At 36.6% G+C, this 15,849-nt stretch overlaps 1 protein-coding gene across 1 annotated transcript in view; it reads left to right on the top strand.

Annotated features, from left to right (window-relative positions):
- Nucleotides 1-4,498: 4,498 nt before the first annotated feature.
- The window catches only part of LOC112979801 (hornerin-like), a 57,741-nt gene continuing 46,390 nt past the window's right edge, over nt 4,499-15,849 (top strand). Inside the window, exons 1-9 of the mRNA XM_064515856.1 lie at nt 4,499-4,791; nt 7,646-7,841; nt 10,165-10,301; nt 10,617-10,708; nt 11,905-12,013; nt 12,655-12,681; nt 13,048-13,086; nt 13,930-13,974; nt 15,184-15,225. Of these exons, the coding sequence (XP_064371926.1) occupies nt 4,762-4,791; nt 7,646-7,841; nt 10,165-10,301; nt 10,617-10,708; nt 11,905-12,013; nt 12,655-12,681; nt 13,048-13,086; nt 13,930-13,974; nt 15,184-15,225 (717 nt within the window). The 5' untranslated portion in view covers nt 4,499-4,761. The remainder of the gene's footprint in view (nt 4,792-7,645; nt 7,842-10,164; nt 10,302-10,616; nt 10,709-11,904; nt 12,014-12,654; nt 12,682-13,047; nt 13,087-13,929; nt 13,975-15,183; nt 15,226-15,849) is intronic.

The raw sequence follows: 15,849 nt of genomic DNA, 5'->3' as shown, positions 1-15,849 counted from the left end.
CTATGCCTACCAGAAAACTATGCCTGTTCCTATGATGGTTGCTTTTTAGCTGATACAAGTGGTGAACCTGAGCCCTTGAAACTAAAATCATGTACTGGGAGTATCCTGTGTAGATTGACAGAGATTGGTAATAAACTTTCTACTGGGTTGTGGTTTCAGAGAACTGGATCCCAAGTGGCTGAGTTGATTTTGAAGACCAAGGGACCTTCCACTAGTGTGAGCATCTCCCTCTTGGTCTAAGGGGTTCTTAGAAGCTTCAGCTCTGTGTTTATTAATACCAGATCTGTTCATTGTTTGATCACATATCAGTGCAAATTTCATGGGAATCAGGTATGGACATGCAACGACGTTTCTGTCAAATTAGCCAAAACTCAATTAGTCTAACCAGTCAGAATTTTTTGAATGAATGTGCATCAACAAAGTGAATTTATACCAGCCAGTGTAGCTGTGTTGCTTTTAATGCAGTGCTGTTGGATTGCTAGCTTTAAAGCTAAACTTGTATCACTGAACCCTAGCTGCTCACTCATAAGTGGACTGTACATGCATATATATGCGTTACATTAACTCCACTATGTAGGTGAATCCTCTTGGCCACAGGGACTTACAAATAGCCTGTAAACGTATTTAAACTGTGCTTGAAGTATTCTGGATTCACAGATACAGATTACATACAAACACAGGTTTTCAGTAGTTCCGGTAGGTGATATGTCTAAGAAAGACCATTTAGCTTCTCTGTGGCTGTGAAACAATGAATTTTGATTGTTAATATTTAAGGCCTCAGATTTCTTTTGGACTGTATATCTCTGTAGTCACATCCCTTTTCTGTAATATGTCTTCCATTCTATGAATAGATGTTTGAATATGGAGTCTGGTAAATCACCAACAAATGGTAGTTAATCAGAAGTGACTGTGGCTTGTATGAAGTATTGCATATGTTTGCAGCTACACCCAAACACTCACCTTAAAAGCACATAGGGACAATACTATGTGTTAGCTTGCACAATGCATGAGATAGGATAACGCAATGTTCATATGTCATTGCTGCTGTATTTGCTGCTCCTGTCAGTTTTTTCTCCTGAGCAGCATGTAGGTATGTAGCATTGATAAGCTCTGCATAGTCTTTTTCACCCTCATCTCTACAATAGCAGAAAGTTCTGTAGATGTGGTCCATTTGATCGTTCCCTTTGTGTTCTTTCATAGTCAAGTGAAACACTTTTTTTTAACTCACAGATTCTCATGTAAGGCTCCCAGTGACATCATCTAACTAAGACTTTCAGGGTGCAGGCCATTATAAGAACCAACTAAAATATTACAATAAAGCACTGTTTTAATGTAATATACATTTCTTTCTTTGAAGAACAGTATACTTAGTTGTAGCTGGAGCTGTTCTGAGCAGTAAGGAATTCTAGGTGTTTAAACAGAGAGTATTAAAGCATTGAACATAAAGTATAATGTTGACTTGTAGAGACAAAATATGGCTATACTTCGGTATATACTTAGGTTTTAGGATATAAGTATTGACACACTTTTATAATGCAGTTACAAAAGAAATACTATTAAATATATCTCTATATATAATCATTATAATAAAATTCACTAAGCCTAGTATGATTCAGCAGTAAATTTAGCCTACAGAGTATGTTTCAAAATAAAGTAACTTCATTTGAGTACTTCCGAGTTATAGAAATTATGCTAAAGGATTGCAGCAATGATAATATCTTCTTAACATCACTAATATTGTACACTGAATAAACCACTTTCATTTGGAGAGAAACTGTAGGATGTAAGTATTGGTTTAAATTGCAGAAATTTCCTTTTGATTTTAAAAGTATGTCTTAGGAAAGTAAACTTAATTTTTAACATTTACAGGATTTTTTTCTTGGCCTTCCCTTTTTGAGCAGGGAGAAAATAACTGGGAGAGCTTGGGAAAGCAGCTGGCGCTTAAGAGGAGGCAAGGATGGTTGATAATAATTGTTTTCTTTGACAAATTATGGAAAATAGTGTTTGGAAGAAATAATTTATTTTTCTCCCTTCCTAGCCATTTCTGTTGTTTCACTGAGTCAGTATGGAGGTCTCAACAAAAGATATGTATGGTTATAATCTCGCTTCTTCATATCCTGAACCTGACCTTTAACAACGTGTGTATATTAAGTGATTAAAGTTTTGCGTGACCTACACGTTTGTATACAACCTTGCTCTTGGCACAGTACACTTTTGCAGTCTTGTAGATCACGTTCTAGAAGTCGCACGTCTTCTGTGCACTTTCTTTGGAATAATTTTTGAGTGCTTACTGTGTTACCGTTCATTTTCTCCCAGCACTCCCTGTGTATCAGAGCAAACGGATTATCAGTTTTGCTGCAAAGTCCAAGACTCAGCAGCATACCAATACTACATACTGGGAACATCATAGCAGTTTGATAAGAATACCAAACACTGGTGAAAATAATCTTTCAGCTTTTACCTTGATTTTTATATATTTTGACATTAGTTGAAGATTTGTTGTGCTTCCCAGCATTTCCGGTTGCCATGTATTTTGCCAGCTCAAAAATACCTTTTAGCATAGAAGTTGCAGAGAGCACAGTGAAGGTTTTGGCCTCCCTGAAGGGTACAGTTGCAGATCCTGGGGTCAGTGAAGACAAAGGAAACCAAGGGCTGTGCTGTGGGCTGCTTGGTCTGATTTGGAATAAACAGCTTTTGGTAGAAAGAGTACCTCTGGAAGACTTTGCTAGGGTTTGCAGTCCCTTCTTCAAGGAGGTAATCTTTTGCTTAGGTGAGTAGGTGGCTTCCCCTTCTTCCACCACCCAACTTTTAAAGTTTCCGTCCTCCACCCAGTAGGAATCTTGTTCCTCCCAGATTTCTGGACTCTGGCTCCTCTCCCATGTTGCCTGGCTTGTTCCTAAAATCAAGTGACACACCTTTGGTGGCACAGGCCCAGTGTGATTGTTATAAAGAAAGACTTGCCAATGTGGGCTGCCACATAGTCAAAAATCTCAAACAAAAATGTGCCTAAGAAATCCCTGACAAATATGCGCTGGAGGCTTTCCAAGCACCAGGGAAGTCCATATTCATATAGCGTAGAGTTGATTTGCATGCACTTGCACAGTAATTTCAGTAGGTAGTAAACTTTGTAATTAGTTTCACCAGAGTGAGGAAGTCACCATTAGTTACTTAATTTATGATCTCAGTATTTAATTTATGATCTGAGAATTGTCCTCACAAGTGTGAAGACCTGAAAAAAACTTTTTAATCGGCAACTCTGGAATACAGGTGTGTCATTACCGTATCAGTGTCTTCTGTTTGTTTAAGTGGAAATGCTGTTCCTTTGAAATAAACCACAAGCAATATGTTGCGTATGAGCTGAGACACCAGGTTTACAACCCCCATTTGTAAGCTGCAGGTCCGAGTCTTCACCTGCTTACTCAGTATGGTATTTTATCAGTGTTATAGCCAACGTAAACATATTGCCTGTCGTATCTGTGCTTCTTTATAATGTTACCAAGATCGTAGCAATTCATTGTCTGTCGTTTATACGTCTGCCTGCCAAACCAAATGCTCACAGAGTACTCAGTGCTGCTCAGCGCTGACTGGAATGATAGCTCTGACCACACCAGTTACCACTCAGTACCTTCCAGCTGGTAGCGAAGGCATTGCAGTCTTTCCGCTGGCATTGGGTCTTCACAGACCAAATATGCTCCTTATGCATTTATGAATTTGTAAGATCCCGTTCTTTGTTTATTTGCTCCTAATGTAATCAGTTGATATTCCATTTTTATTTGATTTATTTGACTACATTGCCAATATAATTGCATTTGTGGTATGTAGCATTCATTTTCATTGCTATTCATGACATTGGTATCAATGCTAATTTTGATGATACCATGGGGAGAGGAAGGTTATGATCTCTTCCTCAGTGGATAGTAACAGATAGTAAGTAGTGTCTTTCATAATTAGATAATGTAAATAAAATGCTTCTAACTATTTAAAGGTGATTAACTGAAAGGGAATTCAATTAGTTGAATACATTAAATTTTTTTTAAAATAATATTCCTGAAGTGCCATCATCCATTTGAATTTCAAGCGCATTTTAAATATGCTATCAAGAAGCTGAAGACGTTTTTTGTGGTGGTCTTCAGTTCATGGATTTCTTGGTATTTCTGGTTAAACAGAAATGTCACATGTCCTCTTTCTGCCCTTTCCCCAGTCTTCAACAAAGAATTTACGAAAATACTTCTGGAGGAAAGAACAGTTTTGTGTTTAATGCAGGTCAGATGCATTTAATGCAGGTCAGATGCAATAACTTCATGCTTGCCAGGAGGTACAGGAGATAAAGCAGCCTCATTATGATGATTTGAATTTTCCATGTCTTTCCGACTTAACAGCAGAATACTGCGATGTCAAGTGGAACAGACTTGTGTAGAATACTTACTCTGCTCACGAAATATTAGTGAGTTTTTTTGTACCGCACAGTTGTGTTGATTGGAATCGGCACATTAGTTCGGGCTGTCCCTGCTGAGAAGCCTTTGCTGTGGCCATGGCGTGGCTGGAGGTCAGCGGGGGCGTGAGTCAGGGGCGAGGAGCGCCGTGCCCTCGCCCACCCCGCCGCCCGTCCCGCCGCCGAGCAGGGCCGCGTGGGCCATTGGCTGCGCCGGGCCCCGCCTCGCCTCCCATTGGCGGAGCCGCTCGCCTCCTCCGTCTCATCTGGACCCGGCAGCCCTGCCGCCGGTTGCAGCTCTTCCAGCCCGACCGCGGAGGCACCGGAGGATGCCTGCTCACCGGCCCTCCCTCGAGAAGGTGCGTTGCCTGGGGGGTGGCGGGAAGGATGCCTGTTAGCTGGCGATACTCATTCTCAGAGGCTGAAGAGTAATGGCTATTCTGGAACATTTAGGAGGAAAAAAAAAAGGAGGAAAACACTCATAAAGAATGGGGTTAGAAAGGGGTACGGAGGACTGAACCTTCAACTGTTGGCAAAACAGATTGCCAGTCCTGGGATTGCCAAGCCCTTGTTTATCAAATTGCAGATAAGTTCTTATCATATTAATTAAATCCTCTGCATCTAAAGGCTTTCAGGATAATGTTTGTCTCTGTTCAGAAGCTTGCCCAAGGCTTGGGAGAAGTAAACCACCAGAGTATGTGTTCCTGAGTCCACTAGACTTTAAATAGGATAGCAGCCAGGGGGTTAATTGTTGGCCTGAAGTCTTAGTAAACCGAAAGTGTGGAGTAAGGTTCCCAAGGTAGAAGCTCAGGTACTACCAAGATGAGGGCCATATAGGCTCACAGGAAGAAGGGATTATATTAGAAAGTAGGAAACATACTAGCATTTTTCCATCGGATGCAAGCAACTCAGACGTCCGTATTCAGGTGCAATTGACTGTCTATACCTGAGGATACATTTAATTTTTCATAACTGTATCCAGTTAGAAGCTTGCAGATAATGTTTATTTACCAGAATTCCGTATGTTTTTATTTGATAAGTTCTTACCTTTAGGTTTTTTTTAATATATATTTTCTACGGAGAAAAGTTTAAATGTATGATGCAAGATACCGTGTTTGCATTGTATATGTACTGGAATTCAGTTTCCATGAAAATTGTTTTCTGCTTCTGCCTCGTGTCTGGACTTGGAATTTTATGAGATGCCAGTGTTTCTTCTTTACCTTAAATCTAGTTCCAAAGGATGGCATGATTAGGCTTTTAGGATCATCCTTTAACTGTTAAGTCAGAGAGCTGAGGCAAAGCAAAGGCGTCTCCGCCACGTTACAACTTGTTGCACTTGTGCTTCTGGCTCCCTTCTAATCAGAAAAAGAGGAAAGAAGAGGTTTCAGCCTGGTTTTCTTTCTTCGGGAGTGTACTCTGCAATGATTTTCCAGTCCCAGCTGAGCTAAGGATTCCATGCTTTGAAATAGAGCATCTAATTAAAAACAGAGTTTTTTCTTCTTAACCATGAGTCAGACAGAGATTTCAACAACACATAGACTAGTTCATACTAAATCACTATTTACCACAGCAGTTAATATAATAGCACCTACATGCTGTATTTAACATTTAATTAGACATGGCCCATGTCAAAATAGTCACAAGAGACTGGATAACCGCACCCAGCAGACTGATACACAAACGTGATGCTTACAAGGATCCCATTTAAATGGCATTTTCATGAGACTTTTGGGAGGGATAGTCTCCATGTGTTTTAAAGACATGATAACTTGTTTATATAACTTTCCTAATTGCTCATTACACTTACTGATTGTGACACCGCACCAACCTTCATCATCTTCCTATAGGAAATCTTTCAACATACATTTCAGTCACCTGTTTTATTAACTGTTGACACAGTGGCTTTTTAGAAAGGTGTTAAAGTTCAGATCAGAGTGAAGCCTATGGGTGTTTGCATTAGCGTTCTGCAGTTTTTCCCAGTGCTTCCAGGTGCTTCTGTTATTTGTTTCATTAGCATATATAAATCCCAATGGTCTTATGTATTGATATGCAAGATATACAGGTAGATGATACAAATCAGACATACGTTGTGTTTGAAATGCTTTAAAAAATCTCAAGCAAGTATGTCCATTCACTCTAATGCAACCTATTGTGTCACACAAGCAATCTAGTGGCAGACAGACACAAGAAATAGAGAGGGCTATAAAATACTTCTTGGTATTTAACAGCGTGTCAGCATCTTTGACTGGGACAGTAAGATATTCCTAAGATTTAATGGTACAAATTCTGTGGTGCCATGGCTGATGTTTAGACTTTGAACGTGGGCCATAAAATCTGGTATTAAATGCCTAAGAGTACTGCTAGGAAACATTTTCTTTTCTTCTTTGAAAAAAATTACAGTTAGTGTCAGCACTATAAGTGAATTATACGGAAAGTACTTTTTTTTTTCCTGACTTCTTCCCCTGCTAACAATGCTTGACGACTGAACACTTTTCAGTCCTACCTCTTAGTTATTTTTGTGAATCCCTGTACTGAGTGTAAATTAATCTTAACCCATGTGAAACGTGCACTAACAATTTAGTATCTCTTTATTAGTGTATATTTTAAAATTGTTAAGAAGTTCCAAAGGACTTCCAGGAAGTCTTTTGTTAAGTCCTTCAGAAAACAAATATTTTGAAAAGCTTCTAAGAGTTTTCCAGCGGAGTTAACGATAGATTTTGCAGCTGTCTCGTGGAAATGGGAGTAGAGGAGGGAGAGAAAAGAGAGCATGCCAGTCGTGGTTATAGCTGCAAGACGCAGTTTGCAGGACCAAGTCTTGTGTCTTCGTTAGGTCTTGAATGAAGAGGGATCTGAACTTCTGAAGTAAAGCTGTTCACTCAGCAATGTGGCTGTTTGTTTGAAGCCTTTTCTAAGCCCTAATACTGCAGACACGATTGTCATATATTGCTGTTATGTAACCAGAGAATATTAACTTCGATTAATAATTCAGTATTTAAGAGGAAACATTTGTGTCATTTATTGCACTGTTCTGTCAAAGTGTATAGTTTTTTTATTTTAATTGCTTTTCTTCAAAATATATGAATGCAATGAAAGCCAAACTTCCTAGGTTTGTCGTGTTTCCAATGGGAATATTCTGGGGAAAGGAAGATATTTGTCAATCATGATAACTAAGAAGAAGTTACTATAGACTATATGTCCTATTTTTTTCCACAGATGAAGGCACATTCCTGCTTCATTTTTTTGTTTTGTGGGATATTTTTGCCCAGAATCCTTGGTTTTCCGCAGACAAATACTTCAATTGACTGTGATTCTCTGTTACCAAACTATGGAGCTGAACCACAGACATCTGCACCACCATACATTATTGCTGTATCTTTTGATAACTTTGAACCAGGAAATGAAATCCAAGGTAAATAGTTTGGATGACATTAAATTTTTATCTGCGTCTCCAAGAATTACTAGTCTTCAACAGAAACCCCCCTATTTCCCTCACAGTGTAACTAAAATGTGTTTGTTTCTTCATTCCCCTTTATCTATACCTGAGATATTCCTTTCCTCTTTTTTGGAGTGCTTTCTATATGTGTATAAAATACATTGAAAACATGCTTTCAATTACTATAATTACTATAATTGAAAATTGTATCAATTATATTAATTGAAAATAATTTTTTAATATTAATTTTTTTTATTTTTTACAACTTATAAATATGACTTAACTTCATGCTCTAATTTTTGTGACAAAATCAAAATCAAATAAGACAACTGGCCAAACTGGACGGCATTATTTGTTGCTCTTTAACTTCATATTTGCTGTTACATCTGGTCTCTGCAATACAAAGGGATCCCATTTATTAGATAGTCATATGCTGCCATCTTACAGGAAACTAAAAATTCAGAATGCAGTATATGATGACTCAGAGTGGGATATTTTGAGTCATGCTTCTAAGAGCTGCATCCCAGATTTTATCAAATTGCAGGAGGTGGAGTTACTGTGGTTTAAACCACCTTTTTATCTCGCTAATCTTGAGTTGCTCTCTGGATGGAAAACCTTGTTTCTCCAAACTGTCTATGATGCCATGTTCTCTTGGTGGTGTGACTCCTTAAGGGACTTGTGAGTGTTTTCTTTCTCTAGCTTTTTTGCTAGAACAAGCATGGTAGTGGAAGCGAGTTATAATCTGTCATATTTCCTCTATTATATCTCAGTAGCTCAAAAAGAGTATTAATCACTAAGTAGCTACTGTCCAGCTGTTCTTCTCTTTCACCTGAGCCCAGCAGCTTTGTTGTGCTTCCATGGCAAGTGATATGTAGGGAAAAGAACGGAGAAGCAGTAGAGCCTGTTGTTACTGCCGTTCTCGGAAAACGTGTCTGAATAACTCCAAGTGTAGAAGGGCTGTTAGATTACTGCACTGGTAGGTGTTTCAAAAACAGTATTGTCAGCAGAATGATGGGTGGATTTAAATATACAGAGACTGATTCTGCCAGGTTATACGGGGTTTGCAGTGACATAAACACTGATCCTCAGATGCTACTAACCTTGCCTTTTATTTTCTTTGTGTCTAACCATGCTTTTCTTCTTTCTCTAGCCCCCCTTTTCTGTTGCTTCAAATTACAAGCATCCAGTATCTGTTTTCAGGGAGCTGCACTATGCTGCCTTTCCATGTAACATATTCCTGTGTTCACTTGTGACACACCACATACCACCACTCTTTACAGTCGCATCTGTGCTTGCTTTAACACTGCGTTTGAGTGGCAGGTGTCATGCCTCCTGTGAGACCCTTCTATGAGACTTCGAAGAAATTAGTTAACCAAGACTGAAGGTTGATGGCAAATTGAAAGGCTAAATGTGCAGGTGTTCTTATAGTGTCAAGGCATGGTTGGTCACTGCCTTGACTTCTGTGTCATTTCCAGTTTATTTTGTCCTTTCTCTACTTATCTTTATTTTTAGTGGCTGCACATACTTTTGCGCAGAAACCATGATTCTAACTATATTTGCAGAAGTACCTAATACTGGCATTACCTGAGTAAATTTATGCGAGATAGATTATAACAATTTTGATTATACCTCTTCAAATTTAATTTCAATTTGGATATGCACAAAACATGAAACTGTGCTCTTCCATATTCTTCTGAGCTCCTTCAGTAACAAACTTTGAGTAAAATTGAGTTGATAATTATTGATTCTTTCATATTTAATCTAGGACATGAGGGCGAAACTACTTTGTTTTTCTTTATCCTGTTGTAACATATTAAAAAGAAAAAGGTTCTGCAATTCAAACTTAGCCAGAAGTTGAGCCTTCTTTTAAAACTGAGGTAGAAAAAAATCAATTCTCTTTCTCACATAGCTATTTTGACTTTGAAAGACAGAGAAAATAGATAAGCTTTTAGTCACTACAGCCATCAGGCAGTATTCTGAGCATGCTTAGGGTAGCAAATCAGATTCATAGGAATGTTCTGGTAATATGGTAGAGCAGAATTGCTTTTAAAGTTGTCAGTAAATCATGTATTTAATTTACAAATATATTTGGTTGCCTATAAATACCTCTCCAAGCTTTTTTTCTTTTCTTTATTGTCATTCTCTTGATTATTTATAAGAACTGTAATAAAACACAAATTTTTTTTAACTGTAAAAGGTTTTAAGTCATTTCTGTACATGCAGTCTTGTGCTTTGGAAGTTTATTGTTAAATATTTCAGTGGTTTCAACTTACATTTTCCAAAATGTCTGTTTTCACAGTGAGTTTAGAAGCCCTTAAGGAGGCTGGCTTTAAAGGATTTCATCTACAAGCTCGAGAATTGGAAGGAGATGTTCCTGTTGGTACTTTTAAAATTACAGATCCAAACACAAAAGGCTTGGATTGTCATAACGTGACGGTACGTGTTCACTCTTTGGAGTACTTACTAAAGCTCGGTTTCCTTTTAAATATGTTAATCAGTATTGATAAGAAGTGACCATCTTCTATGGTGAAATTATTTCATCAACATAACTTAAAAATTTAGACTTTCTCAAGTAATACATGTGTCTTCTGCACGAGATATAAATCTAATGTGAAAGCTACCTGGCACATTTTACAAGGATATCAGTGTTAACCCATTGTAGCACAGTTTTGCTAATAATACAGGCAAGTACATACACAAAAGATTACTTTTCTGTCTTATGTAATTACATTTATTTCTTTTTAATTGCAGAATTCAGCAGTAAGTCATGCAAATTCAGATCTGAAACAGAAAGTTACAACTACATGGATTGCACCACATGATATTAGAGATCTTCAATTTATGTAAATAATTGTTTTTCTTTTTTTTGCCTTGAAAATTTATTTCCATGGGAAATTTTGTAATGATTTTCTTTGATCTATGTTGCTCTTTCATTACAAGAGCAACTTCTGATGTTTTCATGTAGCCACAATCATGTTTTGTTTCATAGTTTGGCATACCTTCCCATTGTATCCATAAAATAACATGGTTTCCATTTCAAGGTATACTTACAGAAAGTAACAAAGTCAGCTCTGTCCTACAGACCCTAATATATGTAAATGATTCTGTTAAGCACAATGTTAGTAGTGGATTTTAGCTCAATAACCGTTTTTTACACTGTGACCTCTTTATGTACAGAAACAACAATATGAATGTAAATACTGCCCTGAATAAGTGAAATTCAGATTATTACATTGTTATTGTTTACCACTTTTTCATTTTGAACAGAGGAAGAATAACAGTTTGAGGTAGAAACCTTTGAAAGAAAAATTTAAACATCAGTTTATTCATTTTAGATAATATTACCCTAAATTGTCTTTGGTATACTTCTTTCATGACTTGAGGATATGACCCACGAATTAACTGCAACAGAAGACAAGTCTATGCTATGTTTTGTATTGCTTTGTAAGCTTCAACTCTGCAAGGAAAAGTAACACCTGGTCTTACAAAATGCATATTCAATGTAATTGGAAAAAAATCTAAATATTTGATAGCTTAATATTGTCTGAAATGTAGATTTATGATAGGGGACATCTTGGCCTTGCTTCATTAAATCTTGAGGAATGTAAAAAGGAGCAGAAGAACACATTAAAATCATGATCACTTCTACTCCTTAATGCCGGAAAATCAGTTTGCCATCATAGACTGAGATTGTCCAAATGGGAAGGAGGTCTGACAAACTTTATGGATATTTGGGATGATATTCTCCACTGGAGTCAGTGCTTCTTAGCACAATTTGCATTCCCATTCTATTCCTTCTCAGCATCTATTTTGCTTATCCTTAAAATCATGTTGTATGATAATACAGGAACTGCAAAATAAAAGTGTGCTGGAGAATAATGACATTCCTTTCAATCTTGTCATATGTGACTCTCATGCATCTTCAGATGATCAAAATAGAGTGGATTTTCTTGGCTGAGGGGAAAAAATATGAGTTTATTGGATTTTGGCAATATTTTGATAGAAGAAATAAATAACGATTTTTTTATTTTCTCTCCAGTGCAACTGTTGTTCAAGATGTAGAGAAATTTTGGGTCGGAGTTCAAAGCAAAACTGTCACACCTACACATTCTGAATCAGTTAATGGGACAGGAAAAAGTAAGAGGAAGGTAGGCTTGAGTACATTTGCATATTATAAGTTAATACATTAAATTACAAAATATCTAACTTGATATAAAGTGTACATCCATTGTCATGTATTCAATAACTAAGCTTGACAAAATCAGTAGATATTTTTGACATTTTAATTTAACTGCCTAATCTTCTTACTACAGGGTGAAAAAAATAAGATATTATATCCCCCCTGAGAAATAAGGAAAGTAATAATCTAATTATCAAAACAATCCATAGAATAGATGAAAGAAAAAAGAAAACTGGTGATAAGGGGTACTCTGTTGTACTTCTGGTGTACTCTGCTGTAGTTTACTGCTTTCCCAGTCACTGGGAATTATAGCTATGTAAGATATTCTTACAAGAAATGAAAATAGACTTTTTTTGCTAAGAATTCCTCATATTAAACACCTTAAACAAGACAGGCAGATAAAGTAAAGAAAGTCCCTTCAAATCTACAGTATTGGTTCTCCACTGGAGCGACAGTGATTTACATCATCTAGAAATCTAACCCAGAATTAACATCTTTTTCTTGTCCTTCACTTCACCAGATATTTTCCCAATTTCCAATAAAAACAATTAGACGCAAGCTTTTTATAAAGTAAATCGTTTGTAACTGTTTCCTCTATTGTTTTCACAGATTATGATAGAAGTAGAATGTACGAAGGTAAGATCCATGTATCTGCAATTTCCCATGTTTCAATTACCTGAATTTTAGAATTCCTATCCAGCTGGTGCAGTTGTTTCATGGTTATAGTATGAAGGTCGTATCTTTCCATTCAAATTCTTTCCCAGCAGAGATCCCATTTATGCTTCCATTCAAAACTGAATACAAAAATGTATTTTTATTTTTAAAGAGATGCATCAGTTCTGAGATCAGATTATTACAAAGTGAAAGGTATTGTAGGCAATCAGACACTCGATTTCTTCACTCATACCATGAATGTAAATTCAATTTAGTTTTTTGTTTAGAATAATTTGATATTTATACAAGCAGTCAATAAACAGTAGCTGTTACCTATCTTTCTTACAGCGTGGAGGGACTTACACACCACAAGGTGGATGCGTCCTGGTAAGTATTCTTCTGTGAAGACATTGATTTACTGCTAATTGCCCAAAATGTCAAAATCTAGTCAAAAGCTGCTTCTGGTCACATCCTTATCCCTGTTGTTGCTCAATTTATTTTTTTTGTTGACAGCTTGCCCTAGGGTGCATAAAATCCCCAAACTTTCTAAATGGTTGTCAGTCTTGCTATCACTCCTCCTGCAGTTTCTCTCTAGAAAACCTAGAGTAATTTTTTAATACAAATTTTCTTTTGTCTGTCTTCACTTTTTAGCCATAGTGCTTGCTTACACATCTTTTCAAGATCACTTATTTCAACAGCTCTCAAACCTTGCCTTTTGCAAATCATGATCGATATAGAAAACGTAACTATTTGATTTTTCCCTAAAAACTATTGTTTTCAGCTCAATGAAAAAGCCTCTTTTTCTTTTTTCCTTCCTCCCAGCAAGTATGCCCTGCATTTCATAGTCTCTAGAGATTACATAGTCCCTAAAGGCTCTGATTTTCATCTGATTGTGGCTTAATTTGGCACTGCTTAGTGATCTTGCCAGTTTAGGTCTGCTGCTCAATGGTGGACATTAAGTATATAAGGCCAGATGTTCAGCCAGGGTGAAGTTCTGCAAGCAGCAGAATTATGCTAATTTATACCAGCCAGAGAAGTTGATATAGTTATGATTATTTGGTTTTAAAAATCTCTAAAGTAATTTTAGTAGTATCAATTGGTGGAATGAAGTCACAGAAAACTACTTTGTGTGTTCTTCTGCTTTCCCACCAAGTAGGTCTTTCTGTCCTGAAAGTCATTTTTATAAAAATCACTTTTCTGTAAAATAATAGCATTCTGATTTCTGTACAGGTCGGACCCTCCGGATCCTCCCAGAGCAGCTATACAAGTGGTCAGGTAAGGATACCAACTTCTAGCATTTGTAAATTTTCCTTTAGTGAACTTGAACAACGAGAATTCTATAGGTACAGAGCATTGAAGTGATTTAACACAGTCCCGAAATAATGTCTCTGCTAGTTAACGCAGAATGAGTAATTCATCTGCCAAATGGTCTTTTCAGTACCTGGACTAGGTTCAACTACCTGCGCTCTGTTGAACTCAGTAGCTTGCTATCGGTATACTTACATGATGCTTCACCACCTCTGCTTTCAAACATTAACTATTTTATCCAGTATTAACCTGACCTTTTGGAGGAAAAAAAAGATTTCTTCCATCTTCCCAGAAGATTCCTACCTGTTTGTGCACATGTGCATACAAACACAGACACAGTCATCTGTTTTGTAGTTTAGAGACATTTTGCATAATTAAAATGAGTCTGTACTTATTATTAATTCATTTTTAAAGTATTTTCCTTATTTAATTTGTTTGGATAATCAAAAGGACCAATTTCGCCTGTGTTTCACTATCTTCTCTACAAATATTTGCAAAATTTCTCAGAATTTCATGAGACTTGTGGGTATTCACATAGACAGTAAAACTCCGGTATGTTGTCTATATTACTTTTAATAGTAGATTATTCCTATAGTTGAATGTTTGGTGATTTCATTGTCTGGATAGCCTTTTAAAACTTATTCAGTATGTCTGCACTCTTACGACCACTTGCACTTCTTTAATCACAAAAATATATACTTGGTTTGAAATAATTATTTTTTAATTAATTTTCTTCACTACCATTACGTGCCTATTTGCACTTGAACTACTTACTAGTCAGTATATATATTAGTGAATTATCTGGTAGTATTGCATTTGTTTCTTATTCACTATTTCTAAGCGAATTACCAGACTTTGATAAATATCAATTATATTGATGTAAAACATACATAATACATATTCTTTCCTGAGGGTTGAGCATGTCATTTTATCATGTAACTACTGTAAGTCATTAATTTTTTTCTAAAATATGGACCATTTAGTATACAACTCATGGTTTTTGAAAGGCTACATGACCAAGGGCAAAGTGATATGAAATCCAGATGATGACTAATGTTTCCTTCTAAAACAGAATTGATCCAGCTAGTGACTTGGTAATCTCTGTTTTCTTCTCCCTTTTCCTTTTTTTTCTTTATTCTTTTTACAGGCAAATAATTGACTACTTTTCTCTTTCAGGGTGGAGTAGTCTACTCAATAAGCAAGAGTGGATGTGTCCCAGTAAGCACTTTTTTCATATTTCTTTTTTTTCCCTCCCTATAGCTATTTTTTTATTAATTCTTAGCTTTCAATTTCATTATTTATACCAGTGTTCAACTGGGAATTTCTGTTTTAGATTGAAAATAGTGGAGAGAGAGCTAGGAGAAGATGATTAGGAAAGTTTATTCAATGATCTGAAGCAGCTGGTAAACAAGGATGTTGCAAGGATATAGAAACATATAGATTATAGAACCATGAAAATAGGACTGGAAAGGTAATCTGTTACAGGTGTATTACAGTCATTATGCAGGTTGTCTCTTCTCCCCTTCTGCCCAAGTCAAGACCGGTGTGAGTTGGTCTATATGTTTTAACTTGCTCCTCCTCTCAGAATTCATCATCCACATATCGACAGTGAATAAGGCCATTTCAGTTTTTTATTCTTCCATGTAACAGGAATATTTGCAAAGTTATAAATCCTGGACAGGTCAATCCAGTGGTCCAGAAATTTCAGCGAAAGGTACAGAGCACTTTCAGCACTAGTGAAGCGCTGAATATATCAAAAACTTCTCAGATGAGGCATTTTTATTGAAATGATGACCAGTCATATTGACTAAAATATTTGCAAATTAATGTCAAATATATGTA

Source organism: Dromaius novaehollandiae, chromosome 8 (assembly GCF_036370855.1).
Source record: "Dromaius novaehollandiae isolate bDroNov1 chromosome 8, bDroNov1.hap1, whole genome shotgun sequence".
Classification (NCBI taxonomy): domain Eukaryota; kingdom Metazoa; phylum Chordata; class Aves; order Casuariiformes; family Dromaiidae; genus Dromaius; species Dromaius novaehollandiae.
This window is presented reverse-complemented; position numbering and strand designations above follow the sequence as displayed.